Source organism: Carassius carassius, chromosome 2, assembly GCF_963082965.1.
Source record: "Carassius carassius chromosome 2, fCarCar2.1, whole genome shotgun sequence".
Taxonomy (NCBI): domain Eukaryota; kingdom Metazoa; phylum Chordata; class Actinopteri; order Cypriniformes; family Cyprinidae; genus Carassius; species Carassius carassius.
The window spans coordinates 32,712,278-32,732,253 of NC_081756.1; the positions used below are offsets into that span (position 1 = coordinate 32,712,278).

Genomic DNA, 19,976 nt, shown 5'->3' on the forward strand with positions numbered 1-19,976 from the left:
TATATATATATATATATATATATATATATATATATATATATATATATATATATATATATATATATATCTCGCATCTGGTTTGTACAGAAGACAAACATTATTTGTAGTCCATTTGTGATATTTATTAAATGTCATCACACAGGACTTTGAGCATGGGTCTTGCAATCTATTTGACAGTACAGTAATATGAATTTTTGTAAATGTGATATAAGAAACAGGATAGGGTTAATGAAATGTTGAGATGTCAAAAAGGATTTCTTAAGATTCTTTGCGTGTGTGATTAAGTGTGCATATTGCTTGGTATAGTATTTTTGTCAGATCAAAAACGTCATGGAGCAAAGTCCAGTTATCGTACTGCAATTACTATCAAGATAAAAGTTAGCCATACTTGAACCGACTTGAACTTTCAGATCTTTGTTTTATGTCATGCGCAGTTAAGGAGGTGGAAATGGGAGGGAAAGCGAGACCTGATCCCATCCACCGGCACAGCCCATACTAATGCATTCCCAGTGCTTCATGGTGCTGCATCACAGTGAAGGCTGTGAGCTTGTCAAACTCTGAGCTGCCAGTGGTACATTTCCTGTTGTTGACAGGCAAGGAGCACAGCAGAGGCTGCACTGAGCTGCGTGTAAGAACTCGCACTTCATCAGCTGGAGTGCACACAGACACACCAAGAGAGCACCCCTTCACAGGAAGAGCTGCTATCACTTCTCAGATACACAGACGCAGAGGAAGCACTGACACTGAACCTCTTACCAGCGGCCCAGAAACAGGAGCTGCTGCACAGATGGACTGACTCCCTCCATCCAGAGTTTGACTGATGAAAACAAGTGGGATCTGCTTTGTTATTTTTGTCTGTTTTCACCTGATCTGAGTGTCTGCCCAGGAAGCATGATGGTTTTTTTCTCCATGGGATCGGATAAAACCGTATCTTCAGTCATGCTGCCTGAGGACCCTGTTCGCCAGGACATGCAGTTCTACTATGTGGTGAGTAGGGGAATTACCTACAACTCTATGCACATGTGAACAGACTCAAACTGTATGATTCCCTGCGTGTAATTATTTACATATTAAAGAAGAAGTGTAAACTAAAGTTACTCTGTTGCAGTCTGTGCACAGTATTTATATTTTACTAACACATGTTCTAAACCATGTTGTAATCAACCTACATTTGGGTTGCGCAACTGAAATATTCTTTTCTCTCTCTTCATTTTTCTCAAGATATGGCAGTAAATATTAATTATTAAAAACATCAGCGTAAACCAGTATTAGTATCACCTGTTTTGGGGGCATCAGTATGGGTAAACATGCTATAAAATAGGCTGTAGGATCCAGAAGTTGATCTTCAGGAGCAATTTTTGAAAACTGATATACTAATATATATATATATATATATATATATATATATATATATATATATATATATATGTGTATATATATATATATATATATATATATATAACTACACAGTTTGAACTAAAGGCTCTTAAAATGCTTCAGTATGTATATAATAGTAATAAAGTAGCCCGTGTGCACTCCAGTTTTGCTGCTAATGATGATTGTGGTTTGTGATGCAGAGATCGCAGGTTCAGCTCTGGATGTGGATGCCCTGTGGACTAAAAGAGTAGACAGTCCTGACACTGTTGTGCTGGACATTTAACCCCAAATTGCTCCACAAGATCTGTCCCTGCAATTCACATGAATGGTTCCGGCTTAATGACATGTGATGAAATTTAAGAAGGGTGGTCAATTCAGAATGACTGCTTTGTTTCTTAAGGTAGATTTAATAGGTTCTACATCCATCGGGTCAAGCCAATCTGAACAGCGCAAATTTAATTAAACCCACTGGATGTCACATGAGCTAATGAGCCAATATACTATAGACTTCACACTTACTGAAATCTCAGGATTTGCATCAGCTGATCCGATCATTTTGTTGCTCTTGGTGGTAAAAGCCTTAGTAGAAATAGATTAGGAAGTTGCTTTCATGCTTCAAAACAGTGCGCAGTGGAAAAGTACAAAGATTTGATGGATTGGCCAACATCTTGGACAGTGTGCGATATAATGGAGACCATATGCTGTGAGTGTGGGGGAAGGGCTGCCCCTTCTATTGTATCCTGCTGTCAGCTGTTTGCAGATAGCCATCAGCATTCGTTAGCAGAAAAAGGACAGGTGTAAAACCAGCATTACTGTAAACATCTGCGCTAATTTGTGCACCGTGTCCCACAGCATTTCTCATGACGTACTGTAGTTGTTCTGGCAGAAAAAAAATTCACTTTTGGCACTGCATTGTAAAGAGCTTTTAATATCTGTTCATTAGCATTAGTAAAACATACAAGGGTTAAATCTCAGAGGAGACAAAACAGGGCCACCAGCTTCCACATACTTCTGGATCATGATGATAAGAGTCATTCTCTGGCACTGCACATTCCTGCAGTGTAAGTCAAGCGAAACAGATCTATCTCTTATATCAGTACTTGATCAATGAGAGGCTTATCATCTGCACATTATGTCTTATAGAGGTGTCAAACTTAATAAATGCATATGGCCAACCATGGTAATGCTGGGAAACTTTTGCCAACTTTGTGGGGGAAAAAAGTAAAATATGTGCTGAAACATTGGAAAACTCTGCTTTGGGGTGTTTGAAGGATTGTCTCCCTGTGTCGTGAACCAAAAAAAGTAGCAAGAAAACACTATTAAAGCTCAAAATTTCTTGCATAGGACAGCTGAACTCTATCTGGGTTACATTACTAGGTTTAGTTTCACAGATACAAGAGAGGTCCATTGATGAAAGATGATGCAAGGGCTCCATAAACTTTTTTAGGACACACCTGACAGGTGTAATTTATCTATTACTTTTTCATTAACTTTATCTCTATATTGAAGAACTTCTTAGTGAAATATGAGGTGGGAAATCCATTTGTTCTCCTTGTCATATTATTTTGGGCATGCCTGCTTATCAATTTCATGTCATTATTATAAGGCTCATGGTAAGACACAAAGAAAAGGATAAATATTAACAAAGACACGAGTGTGAGTTATACAAGCAAAGAGAGCATAGACCTTATCTTTTATTTACTGGTGTCACAGCTTTGCAGTGTAATGTAATGATGCACTGAAACAGATCTGACAGGTCAGTGTATATTATATTGATAACAGACTGGTAACTGAGACGGTTGCCAAATGTCTATGGGTGTTTTTATGCACAATTGAAATGCACAGCAAGAAGTGGACAAAGTTCTAAACAACAGTCAGCTTTTTAAGTAAAGGTCTATACAATGGTCACTTCAAGGAATTATTTTTAACATTTATGATCATGGAAATCCAGAGTGGCAGATCAAAATTCATTTTAACGCTAATGCTGGCGGGAGAGTTCAAGTTTCATGTTTTAATTTCTTTCCACCTTATAATTTTTTATTATTATTATAACTCAACTTCAGCTTCTCTTTGGTGATGTATGCCAGGTTTCCAATTTTTTAATACAACTGACTGCAAGAACACATTCAGATCCAGTTAACAACTGATGAAAAAAGTCACAAAACGGAAGACCTGCAATTGCACGCTACATCTTAACTTTATACTTCAAAGCTTGTCACCAGTTTCCTCAGTCAGCAATCACACGACTCAAAACATTTCCAGTTGAAAGGTTTTTATCATATGACTGATGAGCATGAGAGAACTTCCTCTTCCTCCCCTCTTCCTGATACATTCCATGGTCAAGCCCATTGAAAGGTATGCCCACTGAGTGATGTGAGGTCTACTGAAGGGCACCAATGGCCTTAACAATGATTTTAATTGGAAATAATACTACTTTATGATCTGGGGGATTTGTGGAAAGGCCATTCTGTGGAATGTGAGTGTTCAAAAGTCTTGCCTTCATTAGAGAATTGGCTCTTAAATCTTCTCTGTAATATGGAATTTGATGAGAGTGGTCTAAGACGTCTAAGAGTTGCATCACACACAAGTCAAACGTTGCCAGAAAGACTATAAACCCTTTATGCTCTTGAGAGTTCACAGTCATTTATTTGCATGTATTTGAAGTTTCAGACCTGACAGGGAGTTTTTATAGACCATTATTATGTGCATAATTTTAAACCACAAAGCAAATTCAATCTTCTTTTTTTTAAAGTTGATCCTAAGACAATGTGTCTCCATCTCATGTCACAAGCCTCTGCAAGCTAAAAGGGAATCATTTTATGTGTTTTATTGAAAAAAGAATGATGGGAGTAATTTGGATAGCTAGGATTGAATTTACTTGACCAGTAGAGACGAGCAATAATGGAAGTCAACTGACAATAGAATATGTGGGTCCAGGGGTCAAGAGGTGAATTCATGCATAAATGGAGTGCAGTCAACCAACATATATCTAACAATCAGTAATAAAGTATTACAAGAGTAGGCATGTGTAAATTGCCATAGGTGATCGATTGACTGATCAATAACAAAGCAGAGTGTGCCGATCAAGACTATATAGTGATTGCAGCCTTTAGCAGTATTGTTATGATGTCTGTCCCAAATGCAATGCCTATATGGCAAGACTGATTGCTATTTCTGTCTGTTTGGAAGGACTGGTCATCCACGTGACATGAATAAATCTGTTACACGATGAACAGATACAGTATATTTGGCTCCATTTGCTTGTGCTTATGTTATGTTATAGGGCTAAATGTTAGATCAGATTAGCTCAAATTTAATTTTAGTTGTTGCATGTGATGACCTTGACGTAAAATGTACACTTCACAGTGACAAACAGGTGTTTAGGAAAAGCTTATGGGGCTTTCTTTTATTTATTGTTTGGGGAGAAAACACTAGCACGACCTGAAGCATACTCTGGTATAATTTATTGTGGATGTCAGTCAGTGGAAGTTTCTTCAGCATAATGGAGTAGAGCAGTAGAGAGCTGTGCCGATGGGTGGAGAATGTCCTGTTTAGGGAAGCGTGGCATCTTTTGCTAATGTTTTTGTAAATGGCATTTCCTCTCCATGACCTCTAGGGATATTTTGAAGAACGGATTGATGTTATAATAAGGCCTAGAAAAGATAAGAGGATTGAAAGGATGAAAGGAAAAGGAAATAAGACAAGTTATGACTCATGTTATGCAGTCTGTCCTCCTGGAAGATGAAATGATACCCAACTGGCCCACACACACCTTAGATTTTTGATTTACTGTATGACGCAATTGATATTTTCTTTTGTACTGCTGCACTATTCAAATTTGAATAAGTGTCACTTTGTGTTACTAACTATGAATTAAAGTTATCTAAAGAGAGACATTACCATTCCAAAAAGTCGGTAAGATTTTTTTTGTTTCTGAAAAAAAAACTTTTTTGCTCACCATGGCTGCATTATTTGACCAAAAATACATTAAAGTCAGTAATATTGTGAAATATAAGTACAGTTACAAATAACGGTTTTCTATTTTAATATATCATTTATTTCTGTGATGGCAAAGCTGAATTTCCAGTAGCCATTACTCCAGTATTTAGTGTCCTGGAGAAATCATTATCAGTGTTGAAAACAGTTTTTAATTGATTCTCAATAGAAAGACTATTTGAAATAGAAATCTTCAGTAATATCACACATTTCTTAACTGTCACTTAATTAATTGAATGAAATTTTTTGAAAATGAAATTTTAATTTAATGAAAATTAAACATTGCAGAAGCTCCGTTTTCTCAAGCTTTTAGATATTATAGATGTATAACATTGTGTAGATTGTTTCTGATTGACTGTGATGTGCAGTAAGCTATAATGTCTGCTCAGATGACTCGACATAATAGAGCTCAGTTCGATTTAAGTGTGGATATATTTATTATGGATTGTTCAGCAGTTCTATATTAATATGTACAGTAGCATGTTTGTTGATTATGGTCAGGTTGAATCAGGCAGTAGCATTAATAAAGAGGATCACATCAACCCATAATATCGTTGAGTTACGTGGAACCTGAGCATTACTCCAGATATTCACTGTTCTCTCTGTTTTTTCTCTTTCTGTCTCCACTATCTGCCGATACGCAGCTTCTCATTGTAAGAAAAAATAAACACTGTACCAGCAGCAATCGGAGCACTTAAACATGTTATCATTTCCCCTGTCTTTGATTGTACTGCAATGTGAATGCTAGTCATCGTTACATTTTCCCTCCTTAGCATGTTTAGACAGAGCTTTGAATCTGCAGAGGAAACGATGCGTACTGAGAAAAGTATGAGGGCAGTAGAACAGGTGAACGTCATGTCCTGATTAAGAATAAAAGTCAGGTTTTATTGTGCTGGAGACGTAAAGGTATACTTAAAAAAAAAAATGAAAAAAAAGAAACAATATATATACTTATATTGTTTATTTTAAGTGCCAGAGAAAGTTTAAAGAACTTGCCAACTTTGACCTGTAGTGGGCAGTGCAGTCTATAGCTTTAAGTTACAGTCAGTTTCCAATAATTACACTAAACAGAGGCATGATAACCAATAGCTTTATGGTGAATTGACTTACCAGCATTAAGTGACAAATCAGATTTTTTAAATCAGATGTCATGGAAAAGTATAAATTTAGTATGTGTCAGTCTTCCTGCATCAATCTGAGCATCCGCATCAAACCTGCACACACTGGATTTTACTCCTGTCCACTCTTTTGGGACAGGTCTGTTCCTGTTCCTGTCCCTGTCCATCCTGTATCAGGGTCATATGATCATATTCACCTAAAAGCACTATGTTACGGCCAAAACAGGAAGAGAGCATCCTTGATGTCAGGGTCAGAGGTCAAACAGATGAAACTGAGGTGCACTTCTGTTTTAATGGCCGGATATGAACATTCTCATGTGAATGGAAAACCACTGGGACAGTCATCACTTTGTTTTTTTTTGTTTTTTTTTCAGTGGGAATGAGAGTCCAAAGATTTTCATGGTGTGTTACTGCCAATGATTTATTAGATCTCATATATAAACAGAAATCAAAATGAAATGTTACTGTTTTTTTATTGAAGCACGTCACTGAGGATGAATGTTTCCTGAATCTTACACAGTCCTCCCTAAAATCAGCCAAAAAGGGCTTTTGTACAGCACCCTTCTAAAATGATGAAGGCTCTTTTGGCAGTCGTGATGTTGTGAAAACAGTATGATTGTGGATGGATGGTATAAGTGATGAAGACATCTGGACTGGATTTCCATCCCTGATGGAGATGGAAGAATCTCCAGAGAGCTCAAGCACATCCAAACCCTGCAGATGGTAAATTAATGGCAAATCCAAGACATACCGCACACAGCCTCACACCACATTCCAAACGCATTATTCAGAGCCGCACATTTATCAGCCTGAAAAAATAGGTCTACTATTGGTGGCACTGTAGATATTTTAGGTCAAAGCGGTCCAGGATACCTGGAGAAAACCTATCTGTTGGCATAGCACTTGCTAAGCTAGCACAGGACTGTCAAATATCATCCAGAAATCTGTCACTGTCATCATCTATTATTTAACTTTTTGTGATTTATATTTTGCTAGTAAAAATGTTATTCCATCAGAATACACAGATACTTCTTAATGAACATCAATCCAAAGAGATGGTGTGCACTCTCGAAAATAAAAGCTTTATTACGATTTGGAGACGTTAACATCCATGGAAACTTTCTTTTGCACAAAGGTTACTTCATAGTGGAAAAAGTTTATTTAGATTATTGAAATGTTCTTTACATTAAGATTTTTTTTTATTATTATTATTATTTTTTTTTAAACTGCTCACTGAAAGGTTCTTTGGGGAACCAAAAATGGTTCTTCTATGGCATTGCTGTGAAAACCCCTGTTTTGGAACCTTTATTTTTAAGAGTGTAGTTATGAGATTTACCAGCAGGGGCAATCTGCTTCATGCTAACCAGGCCAAGGGCCAAACCAGGGCCACTTGTTCTAGGGCCACGTTTGTCTATAAGTTACCTTGTGCTTGTCGGGTACTTCCTTAGGTTTTGTGTCTGAGGTTGAATAAAGACTACTCCGGATGCTACTAACACTGCCGCTATCAAGGAGCTCCTCGCCAATGAGCTCTATTTGTCAGTCTGTCAGCTAGCTGCACAGAAGTACTTTAATAGGATCATTTGCTGAGCCATCAGGCACGGACCAAACAAACATCACTGCTATACTCTCACCCACGCACAACACAGGTGCCACTAGTGAAAATACTTGTATTTAGAACTGTTATTCAAATGATTGCAAATAACGTTACATTGAATTTGACTGTTTCTTGGTAAGTAGCATGCATAAAGAAGCACCTTGCCCATTCAAACTGCTTGGTTAATTTAAAACAGTAATATTATAAGTTTAGGATTTTAACCCAGGTCTCTTTGCAAGTTACACAAAAACTCCACTAGACTAACTGTTTTGTTCCCACATTCATGCTAAGAACTCAAGTCAGAACTGCCACACGTGCCTCTTCAAAACAAACTGGTGCATAACTCTCCTGACACTTGAGCTGACACGAGCGCCTGATCATCACGTCATCCAGCATGATTTGAGAATCATCTTGCGCTTTAATAGAAACAAACAATTTTTTTCATTACATTTAAATATTCATTCAGCAAGGATGGATCAAAGAAAGCATAAAAATATGACAATAAAGACATTTACAAAAGATTTCTATCTCAAATAAATGCTGCTCTTTTAAACTTTCTATTCATCAAAAAATCTTGACAAAATGTATCAGTTTCCACAAACATTTTAAGCAGCACAACTTTTTTTCAACATTGATAATAAGAAATGTTTCTTGAGCAGCAAATCATCATATCAGAGTGATTTCTGAAGGATCAGGTGACACTGAAGACTTTTTTGTTTTAAAAGCAGGGACAGTGTATGGGAGAGAGAGAAGGGCATATGAAATAGAGTTAGAGAGGAGGGGAAAAGGAAAAAGACTTGCATTGGCCTGAGGCCTCTCTCATCCTGCCACCCAGAAATCGCAGCCGCAGTAGTTTTTTCACAGTATGTTTTTTTCTTGGAACATCTCTTAAATCTTACATCTGAAAGATCCTGTAAAACATTAAGGCATGTTACAGTCCCATAATAAAAATGCCTCATTCATGCACATTGTTTGAATAGGACTTTTCAATAATAACTCTGAATGCATAGCAAAAAGAGATGCCCTCAGTAATACCAGTTTCCAACAATGCTGAGTAATGTTGCTGAAAATTCAGCTTTGCATCACAGGAATAAATTCTATTTTAAAATAAGTAATTCCAAATAGTTACTATTAATGTTTATTCTAATTTACTGTGTTTACTCTAATTTTACTCTAATTTTATTGAATGCAGCCTTGAAGAGCATTAAAGACTTTAAACATAAAAAATGAAAACTACTTCTAAAACAGCCAAACAAGAAAGAAAGAAATACCCCAAACTTTTGAATGGTAATATTTATCCTTAATTTGAAATTTTAATGTTGTGTCAGACTTTCTGAACTTATCCCACACTACTCCCAGTTTAGAACACACGGAGCACAAAGACTCTTACAGTATCATGAAATCTGGGAAAAACAGATAAAATTGAGATCTGTGAGGTCAGCACAGAGTTGAAAGGTCAAATTTTATGTGTACGTGCTCATCACGAGGCAGCTAGTTTATGAATGTATAGCATGTGTGTTTAAGTTTTAACTCTCCACCTTCTGCCTGAAGCCCTTGCATTTCTCATTTTTTCCTTCTTTTCCTTTCCTCCTGTCACTGTCTCCCCCTTTCTTCATTATCATGCTCTTCAATTTTTCCTTTGTCCTGCTATTGTTTTCATTTCTGTGAAGAGGACAGGCTTTCAACAGGAACGAACTTATGAATACACAGAGAAGGAAAAAGGAGTAGGAAGCCTGGGAAGGGAGGACAGTGTGTCTCTAGAGTTTATTATGCTGCTGATGAGTGACAGTCTGACAGGGGAACTCATTCAAAGCCCTGCTGCATCAGTTTCTGGCTCCTCCCCCTCTGCTCTCCGTCACTGGCTGAGTGTTTATGTGAGGTTTGCTCTTGGCAACACTGGGGCTGCACTCTGATTTACACGAGTACATGGCAGATGGAGAGGACAGACCTCTCTCGCGCTCTTTATCCTTCTCTGCTTCTGGCTGTCTGTCTCATGCTCAGGTCGGATTGGCTGTACCTGTCTGAAGAGTTTGAGGACACTGCTAATATTCACAGAGTGTGTGTTTCTGTCAGACACACTGCCCATCTCCCAGTCTGCAGGTAGAGTGAAGGGTGTGTGTGTGAGTCCATTTACATATTCAATGAGAAAAGTTTATGCTTTATTGTGGCTGCAGTTTTTTACAGTCTGAGACTATAATGAACGTGTAGAATATATTCAGTGAATATGTAAATGCAATGATAAACAGTAAATGCTTGGGGAATAGCATTACTGACAGTGTTTATGATTGCCACATGTGTTTGTTTGAGATGGTGTATAGTGCGTTTTGTCTTTGTATTCTGAGTGTGTCTAAATCTGAATTTCATGTTTAACTACCAGCTACTGCATACTGTTTTAGAGAAACATATACAGTCCTTTCTGTTGTCTATGTGTACATGTTTCTTGAAGAGTTTACCGGAAGAATATGGAGGATTTATAGTGTGTACCTAAGGGTTAGTGACACGACACTCTCTTTTTTTCTTTGCATGGATACATGAAGTTATTTAAAAAATGGAATTTCAGTTTTTTTTTTGTTTCATAAAAGATTGTATTTTTTATTTATTGACTTTTTTATTTTATTTTATTTTTTATTTATTTTTTTTACAATTCAAAGTCAGTGTGTGGACTGTATTTCAGGGTCATTATGTATTTGTTTTAGCTTTTATTTAATAAATGTGTACGGCGTTAAACTGAAATTTTATATTTGTAAAAAAATATTTTATTACTTCGAAAAATGTGTTTAAACTTGTGTACACTGGCATTCAAAGTGCAAAGTATTTTACTATTTCATACTTGATTGGTACCCCACTTGTCATTAAATCATAATGTTTTTGTGAAAAATATCATGAATTAAAAATGCAAGAAACATTAACACAAAGACCACATTTCCAGACAAATCTAACTTTTACCAAAACGATAGATTTTAATATTATTATTATTTTAATGATCTCAGACTACCTAATTTGTCACTGACACTTATTTAAAAAGAGTGTCTGTTTTGCTTTGCCTTATGTTTTTACATATTTATTTAACTAAGATTTTGGCTAATTCTGTGACATCCTTCTGTAGGAGACAAATCTTAGCAGAGATACAGCAGTCCCCTTTTTCTCACAAAAACAAGAGCATTGTGCCTGTTTATGAGACTCGACTTCCTTTGAAGAGGTGTTTAACATTTTTTCATGTCAGTTTCAATGGCTTTAAAACATAAAACAGACTTCAAATTCTTTGGGATTCAGTCTTCTTTTGTTGACTTTATTCCATCAGGTATATAAATATAACTACTGATTAGGCCACCAGCATTATACACAGAATGATAAATTGAGTATCTTGCTCCGAGGGGACTTCCTTTAGAAAATGATACACACTTAACAGGATACAGTGGAGGGGTGCTGGCAGCCTAAATCAGTCTGAGAAGTGAAAAGAGCCCTTGTTCAAAACCTTTGGGCTTCCTTTGATGCTACGACTCTCTGAGGTTGTCTAATTGTTTTGTTTTTGTAGCTTAGAGCTCATCCACTGTGTGAGCAGATATTGGCTTTGCCTTTTTGTTTTAGTTCTTTGACACAGTATAGCTTAAATGGATAATTCAGAAGGGCTGACTGCTGCTATTTTATTTTCTCTCATTTTTCTTTCAGTTCTCTAAATGTCTCTTAGCTGTTTATGTTCGCACACTTTATTATGCGCTCACATACACATGCATCCAGGTGCACCAAAACAAGCCACAAATGTAAATGCTCACCAGATGTAGTGGAGCCTGAATAAACAATTGAAGTTGATCACTGATATATGCATATAATACTCGTTATCGTCACAAGAATGATCTGATTGTGTTCCTTTGATAGGAAGACCAGGATTGTTACTGGATAAACTGTTATACATGCACTTGGAAATTATTTAAAAGGGGCATCTGGGAACTATCAGCATGTTTCTAAATAGAATTATTTATAACAAAGTTCTCATGAGGGACCATGAGCCAGGTTTCAAGGATCAGGAGACAAATATGGTCAGAGCTCAAGGAGTATATGAAGTGGAAATCGGACAAGAATTCTGAAAGGAAATAAGAGCTTGGGCCGAGAAAGACTTTTTAAGGAATAAGCTATTGTTTGCTCTGGATGGCTAAGAAAATCCCTTCAAAGTGAAGTGAAGTAGTTTTGCAAAACTGTTTACTTGTTCTTAGAACTGTTTTATTGTTCTAGTACTCGAGCGGTCTTGCAACAAGATTTATGGACCTCTGATGTTTTTATCTGGGTCTTGTCATGCACTCAGGTATGTCTGCACTTGGATTATTTATCTCAGACATGAATGCAAGAACCTGATTTACACATGGACATGTTGTAGCAGTCTGTTATTTTCCCTGTCAAATACATTTCTGCCATTAAAGGAACATTGTTTCAGCACAATATAGACTCAGCAATAGCCAGTGACTGGTAATTGCTCATAATTGCGATTGAGATATAAAAATACGACTTCCATACGATGATGATTAGTTGTGTAAATATGTGTGTAGGTCTTGGTCTTTTTATAGACCGACAGAGCTTTCTGCTAATAGTATACTAGACTATTTCTGGTCTCCTCCCTCTGGTATCTCAAGATGTGCTTGGGTTAGGGTTTGATTATTGGGGGTTAGAGTTTTTGTATATTTTATGAACAGCCTCTGCTGAACATTTTAGGGCGCTTATGTGACTATAAGTTTTTTGTTCAGAGTGAAAGTAATGGTACTCTCACTGTTCTTGAGAATGAGTTTTCTTTTGTTGTTTTCAGTTTTTCATTTTTGCACAGAGAAAAGTGTATCATTGTGTTTTTTCTGAGCTGATATACTCTACAATTAGTTCAGGATTAAATTAACGATCATGGTCATTACCAGCATGTACTTCATTTAGCCTGAACAATAACATATACATTCAAAAATGTTTTTTTCTCCTTCGTAATTTGAGACATTAACACAAGACTAATACGTCAAATCGGATTTTTTTGATAGCATAATTTGTCATGAGTGTTTGGTTTTATGAAGGCAAGTGTTTCTCACACAAGCCTTGGTGTCCAGTAAATGAGCACAATACTCCTGATGAATGATGGGTGTTTTGGTTTCAGTGGGCTTTGAAGTATGGCGTAATGCTACATGTGTTTGTGTTTTGTTCTTCCCTTCATTTCTGACCTTCACTTTTTTTGTTTTAAAAGCAGGGACAGTGTATGTAAGAAAGGACGGCATATGAAATAGAGTTAGGGAGGAGGGGAAAAGGAAAAAGACTTGCATTGGCCTGAGGCCTCTCTCATCCTGCCACCCAGAAATCGCAGCCGCAGTAGTTTTTTCACAGTATGTTTTTTACTTGGAAGAACATCACTTAAATCTTACATCTGAAAGATCCTGTAAAACATTAAGGCATGTTACAGTCCCATAATAAAAATGCCTCATTCATGCACATTGTTTGAATATGAATTTTCAATAATAACTCTGAATGCATAGCAAAAAGAGATGCCCTCAGTATACCAGTATTAAGTAGTTTGTTATTTGTAGGTAGTTTCTACATACATTTCAAATACTGGTATCAACAGAGAATTTGATGGATCTCATGCGGTTTTCACCAATCTCTATTATCATTGAAATGAACAGATCACAACCTGTGACCACTTTAATTTTCTCGCTGCACTCCTGCTTTCAAGTACACCCCGGTGAGACTGAGAAACTCAAACGTTTGTTTAAACAGTGAATGACTGGAGCTATATAACCAGAGAATCAGAGTTCAGTCACTTCTTGATTGTTTTCGAAGGCATAGTTTCAAAGTTTTGATTTGAACAACTTTAACAATTTAAGTGTACCTTAACACGTGTGATACTTAAAAATGAGATATGTATACTTTCATGGCAACATCTTTCAGTTAAAGAGGACAAGACATTATGCTTTGATTTGTTATTCTAGCTGTATTCAAATAAGCACTGGCTGATCGGCAGCGAATTTCCTTTCTGTAACTGCTTTGGTTTTCAATTATTCTCATTGTCATCACATCAGACGTGCCAACGCATATGACTACACACAGGATGTATGCTGTCAGAGGAATTATATTAGGTCAAAAAAAAAAGTATCCACTAGCTGTACGTTTACTCAATACAATGCTGCTGCCAAATCTAAAAGTAGCCGTCTTTGAATCCAAATTAAACCGAGTAGCTCAAATAGTGTTTTGCTCATATAGCATGTTTTAAGTACTTTGACCTTTAGGCTTTTTGTGTTTTTAGTAACCCAGACAGGGCCTTTTAGGGCATGTTTATCCAGACGTGTTCCTATTAGGGAGAAATATCTAAAACTATGAATGTCTAAAAATCTCTCTTAAAGACTGTTGGAAGTGATTTCAATCCTTTTAACCCCAGCTTTTCCTGCACAATATTTGATGGTTGGTTTGTAAGAGGTGTGCAAAGCACTTTAACAGCAGTATATCAATTTCAGCAGGGTAAATCCTGCTCTTGGCGATACGCCTGGCTGCAGAATTCCAACTCTGACCAAACACACATGAATCAGCTTCTTTTTAAAATGACAAACAGGTGTGTTCGAGCTGGGCCGCAACCAAACACTGCAAAAAGCATGTTGAGACCACTGTTTCACTTCTGCTTTATTTTTCTGTCTGTCTATTTCTCAGGGTGACTATACGTGGGCCACTATGCTGGGGCAGAGCGTGAGGCTGCAGCCTGTTTCCATCCAAAGCCTCTCGGAGCTGGAGAGAACACGTCTGCAGGAGGTGGCCCTTTACCATTTGGAAAGAAGAGACCTGGATTTTAAGATCAGCATCCCTAGAGGTACATTCCAAACATCTTGTTTTGTGATGGCTGGTAATCATGCATGACAGAAGAAGTGCATAGATTGAAATACTATGTTATACATTGCTTTAGTCACAGTCTAGATATGATTATTTCAGACAGATGCTTATCGAATTCCCAAGAAACCCATGCAGATATGACATTACACACGGTGAATTCATAAGGATTTCAGAGGGATTTCTGATAGTAAATCTACCAGATAAGACTACTGAGAGGTGAAAGTGAGATTTATGAGATCTGGCATAGTTATTAATAGACTTATCTCTCCATATTATAGACGTATCTTTTGTTGCTGACGCCAAAGACTGTGTCTCCAAAAACAAGTTCATCCGTCAGTTGGTGGAAGTGGCCAAATTAGGTGAACGCCAGCATGGACAGATTGTGTGACATGTCCTTATCCCTGAAATCCAAGAACAAAACTGCGTGAAATATAAACCAATACAATTAAGCCCAGTATTTGTTTCATGTGTTTGCTTTCTGCTGCAGTTTATGCCATTTGCAACATCGTTGGGCCTTTGCAATTCATTGGACTCATATATTTCATAATACATTTCAATATTTGGTTTTAAAGACGTTTTGTGTGGATTTGTACAATAAACAGTTTTGGTCAAGAAGCAAAATCAGTTTATTGGAGAGTTCCCATATATTATTAAATAAACACTAATAATTAACAAAACCACCCCTGTTGATTATTTGATAATGTGAGATGGCATTTTGTTATCATGTGAGAGTCTCCTTATGTCCCACTATGGATGGGAAGTGGTATTCCCAGCACGTACAAGCAGCTCCACATGATCAGATCAGAGAAGGCCATCCTCTGTTCTCTATAGTGGAGTTTTCAACTGGTCACTCATCGGTGAGAAGACCTCGGCCGGCACTTTATCCGACCCATGGGGAAGCAGCCACCACAGTTTATGGGAATATTTACGGAACATTTTTCCTCCCAAAGGAGAAATCTGTCAGATTCAGCCTGGTGGTTTATTCAGTCGCTCCTCTTGGAATTGTCATCAACGTGTTTGGCAGCTATTTTTGGGGAAGATGAACGTTCTTTGGAGAGTTAAATGAAACTTTGTGAAATGCATTTAAGAGAATCCGAAAAGCATGTCATGAGTGACTGACATCTCTGTTTGGCTTTGGTTATTTTCTGGTGTGTTTGTGGTTATTTAAAAGTTAAGCACTTTAAACATTTAGCATTTTGTCTGTAAGATTGTGGTTATAATCTATATGCATGCAGCCTGAAGCTGTTGTTGTCATGGTTTTGTTTTAGTCCCTTGCTTTAATAAAAGTGGCTTCTTTACTTTGTTTTCAATATCTGCTTTGGCCGGAAGGGATTATTTATCCTGAATTAGGCGTATATCTCAGCATGCTCTCTGTTCATTCCCCTAATCATCTTCTCTCTGATGGGAGCTGATGGGGGGGCTTTAATCCATGATGTCTTGGCTTGTGGGGAGGGTAGGGGGCAGTTGCCATGGAAATAAACTCTCATTTCCTGCAGCCATGGTAATATGAGCCCAACCTAAAGCCCCTCTGGATGTGCTACAATCCTCTCTCGTTTTGTCTATCTCTCTGGATATCTTAGCAGAGCATCTTTTAAACCTTTTTCCCCTCAGCTCAATAACTCAGACCTCTTCTGATTCAAACCAGTAAAAGTATATCTGTAAGTTAAAGGCATAACAAAATGGAACCAAATTAGCAGCACTCACAGACAGGAAGAGGTTTGAGTGTAAACACGTCTGTTGGTTTGAGTTCAAAACATTGCACCACTGTGGGGGAAGTTTGAACCTAGTAAAGGGAACAGCTATTCATCACATTTTTACTGTTCTCTTGAGGGTCCTTATAGACAGAGTACATCAGAGTTAGGAAAACACACAGACAAAAGGTGTTTTAGTTTAGCTGCAAATATGGAAAGAATACTCTTTTTTTTTACAGCAATAAATGAAGGATAATTGAGGTTGGTTATCTATGTGGGAAATGTTTCTGCTTCTAATTTTATCTTAATCACAGCCTCCACTAATATAAGTTTTATATAGTGCTAAAGTGTTTGCTTTGCCAGCTCTCTGCTCATTCCTGGAGATTTCACTTGACTATCAGCCATCTACACGGAACACATTTTATTTTGGGGAATGGAAGACTTGTTGTTACATGCTTCAGTTTAGGTGTTATGTGCCACTGCCGATATTACATGTTTTAAGCATAAGATTTACATTTTTATACAATACTGTTTAAAAGTTTGGGTAAGTTATTTATTTATTTTAAGAAATGAATACTTGTATTTGGCAAGACAATTTAAATTGACCAGAAGTTACAGTGAACAGTGAATACAAAAAAAATCTATTTAAATGTATTTAATTGTTCATCAAAGTATAAAGAAAAAATGCATCATGATTTCCACAAAAATATTAAGCTGCACAGCTGTTTTCAGAATAATAATAAGTGTTACTGGAGCATTAAATCAGCAGAATGATATTCATATTTAATATTAGAATGAGTTCTGTTACACTGCTTTCAGTGAAAAATGCAGATTTGCCCTCAGAAATAATTTACATCTTAAAAATATTCCAAATTAAAAACAGTTATTTTAAGTTGTAATAGCAGTTGACAATATCACTTATTTTACTTGCATTTATTAGATTTTTGATCAAATAGATTAAGCTTTGGCAAGCATAAGAGATTTTCAAGAACAAAAAATCTTAGACCCCAAACTTGAACAGTAGTGCATTAAAATAACATAATATTTGTAGAAATTATATTTTGTGTAATTATGTATATATAATTTTATATAGGTGTCTACACAAAAGCAACCATAATCCATTTTCTTTCTTTGTTTTTCTTTTTTTTATCTCCAGAGATTCGTAAAAGGAGGAAATCACTACGGAGAAAGTTTGACTCCTTCTCAAAGGAAAAGAAAGAGCGAGGTAAGATATGCTTTTATGTCATTTTTCTAATAAATCTCAGGCAACCTGTGTGTAAATGACTAGAAAGGCAATGGTTTAAACTTTGTAATATCTCACAAAAGAAAATTCCAAAGAAAACATGGTTTGTCTTTGTGATATTTTTTGTTAATGATAAAAGAATAGCTTGATCTTCCTCTAAAGTGCCTTTCGATTTTTTTTTGCCAAGATCTACCATCAGCTATGTAGCTATGGCACTGCATTAGCAAATAATTCTGGCTCCATTCTAGTACATAATGCTCACTTCTCAAGACTAAATCAAGCCCAATCCTACATTTTTCTTGTTGAATATCGCATTTTACTTTTAAATATGCCGCATTATCTTGTAATCTTTGTTAAACAAACAACCCGCAAAACATATAGACTTAAATGGCAGGTCTTTAAGTATTTGCTTTTCGATTATTTTAAACTACAAACAAACAAATGATAGTGAAACTGCATTTCAAATTTCATCCAAATGATCGAAACAAACGCTTCATACAATATCATTCATGTCACATCTTATTGTTATGTCAAACCTTTTAGACATATTTGCATTACACTGGCTCGTTCACCATTAATGATATGTAACACATTTTATGTTCAATATCGAGCACATATAAACCTGCTGTTTAAGCAAAGCTAAAACTTATCACCTATCTGAACGATTGGGCTATTGCTGCTGCCTCAAAAAAAGTGTATCATTCTGACATGTTTTAAGTCTTGTCAGTTGAAACATTGAAGTGTTTTAAGCCATTCAAGCGTGAGACAACTTGAAAGAGTTTTCAATGCGGTACTTGTGCACTGTGATAGATCGTTTCTGTGTGCACAAACACACAAGCATCCGAGTACCAAATTAAGTTCTCACAAAAAAATATGTCAGAATGGCTGTTTTGACAGGTACCCATGTAACCACGTATAGTTTCCAACCTGAAGCTTGTCTTCACCCCAAACCAACAGGGGCAAACCAACCCCGTGACGTCACACACTGGGTACTGCAAGTTTTTTTTTATCCAGTTTACTAAATAATGTAAACTTGACTGACTGCTTTACTTTCGACTTCAAGGGGCTAAAATAGTGGCTACTGACACACATACTGATACTATCTAAACCATTCTGAAACCATTCCAGTGTGTAAACGGTAAAACCAGTTTTTGTGAGGATGCTCAACAAAAACTTGTGAGTTGTATTGATTGAATTGTATTTTAGAGTTTTATTTACACTAAATTTTTTATGTAACTACACAGTTCAAAGGTTTAGGGTTGGTAAAATGTATTGTTTTTGAAAGTCTCTTATGCTCATCATGGCTGCATTTATTTAAACAAAAATACAGTTAAATAATTATATTGTGAAAGATCAGTACAATTTGAAAAGAACTGTTTTCTCTTTAAATATATTTGAAAATAATTTATTTTGTGACGGCCAAGCTGAATTTTTCTCCAGTCTCCATGATCCTACAGAAATCATCTAATATACTAATTTGGTGCTGAAGAAACATTTCTTATTATTATCAATGTTGAAAACAATGCTTAATCTTTTTGTGGAAACCATGATGCATTTTTTTTTCAGGATTCCTTGATGCATAGACATTTCAAAAAGTCTCCACTGTCACTTTTGATCAACTTTCAATGCATCATTACTTAACAAAAGTAGCAATTAAAAAAAAAAACTTTATTTTGCTGGTCCCTTTTGAGCATTCTGTTGACAATAAGTAACTTTTCACCTATTACTGTCATTAGATTATTAGAAGACTCTCTGCTTTATATCTGCTCTTTTTTATTTATTTATGATGGTCTCCCAACAGACATTCTACTGACTGCATGTAACTTTGCAAGTGCATTTCAGTTAGCCAGTCTACTTATATGCTACTAACATTCAGATGAGAGTTAGTAGATATGTAAAGAGCTCAGACTGAAGTTGCCGGAGCTAAAGCAGCACTTATACCTGAGTCTGACGGATTTGTTTGGCCATGTTCCTGGAGTTCAGCCAAACGCCTGCCACCTGCAACCACAGTCTGGCACTTGTTTCCAGCATGTGCGTCAGCTCAAGGTGACGGGTGGGGAGGGCTGAATGAAGGATGGTGATAGGGTAGAGGGAGGAATTTATTTAAAGAGGACTCA

The 19,976-nt window shown here is 36.6% G+C and overlaps 1 protein-coding gene across 3 annotated transcripts in view; it reads left to right on the top strand.

The window, feature by feature from the left end:
- The first annotated feature begins 321 nt into the window (after nucleotides 1–321).
- The window catches only part of LOC132108997 (rho GTPase-activating protein 6-like), a 43,927-nt gene continuing 24,272 nt past the window's right edge, over nucleotides 322–19,976 (top strand). Inside the window, exons 1-3 of one of the 3 annotated variants that reach the window (XR_009424478.1) lie at nucleotides 322–987; nucleotides 14,749–14,905; nucleotides 17,773–17,841. Coding sequence is in view for 2 of the 3 variants with exons in the window: in XM_059515283.1 (XP_059371266.1) it covers nucleotides 892–987; nucleotides 14,749–14,905; nucleotides 17,773–17,841 (322 nt within the window). In the remaining variant the exon portion in view is untranslated. Of the gene's footprint in view, nucleotides 988–9,978; nucleotides 10,186–14,748; nucleotides 14,906–17,772; nucleotides 17,842–19,976 lie in introns of those variants that run through there. The other 2 variants (XM_059515283.1, XM_059515284.1) reach the window with 2 other exon arrangements.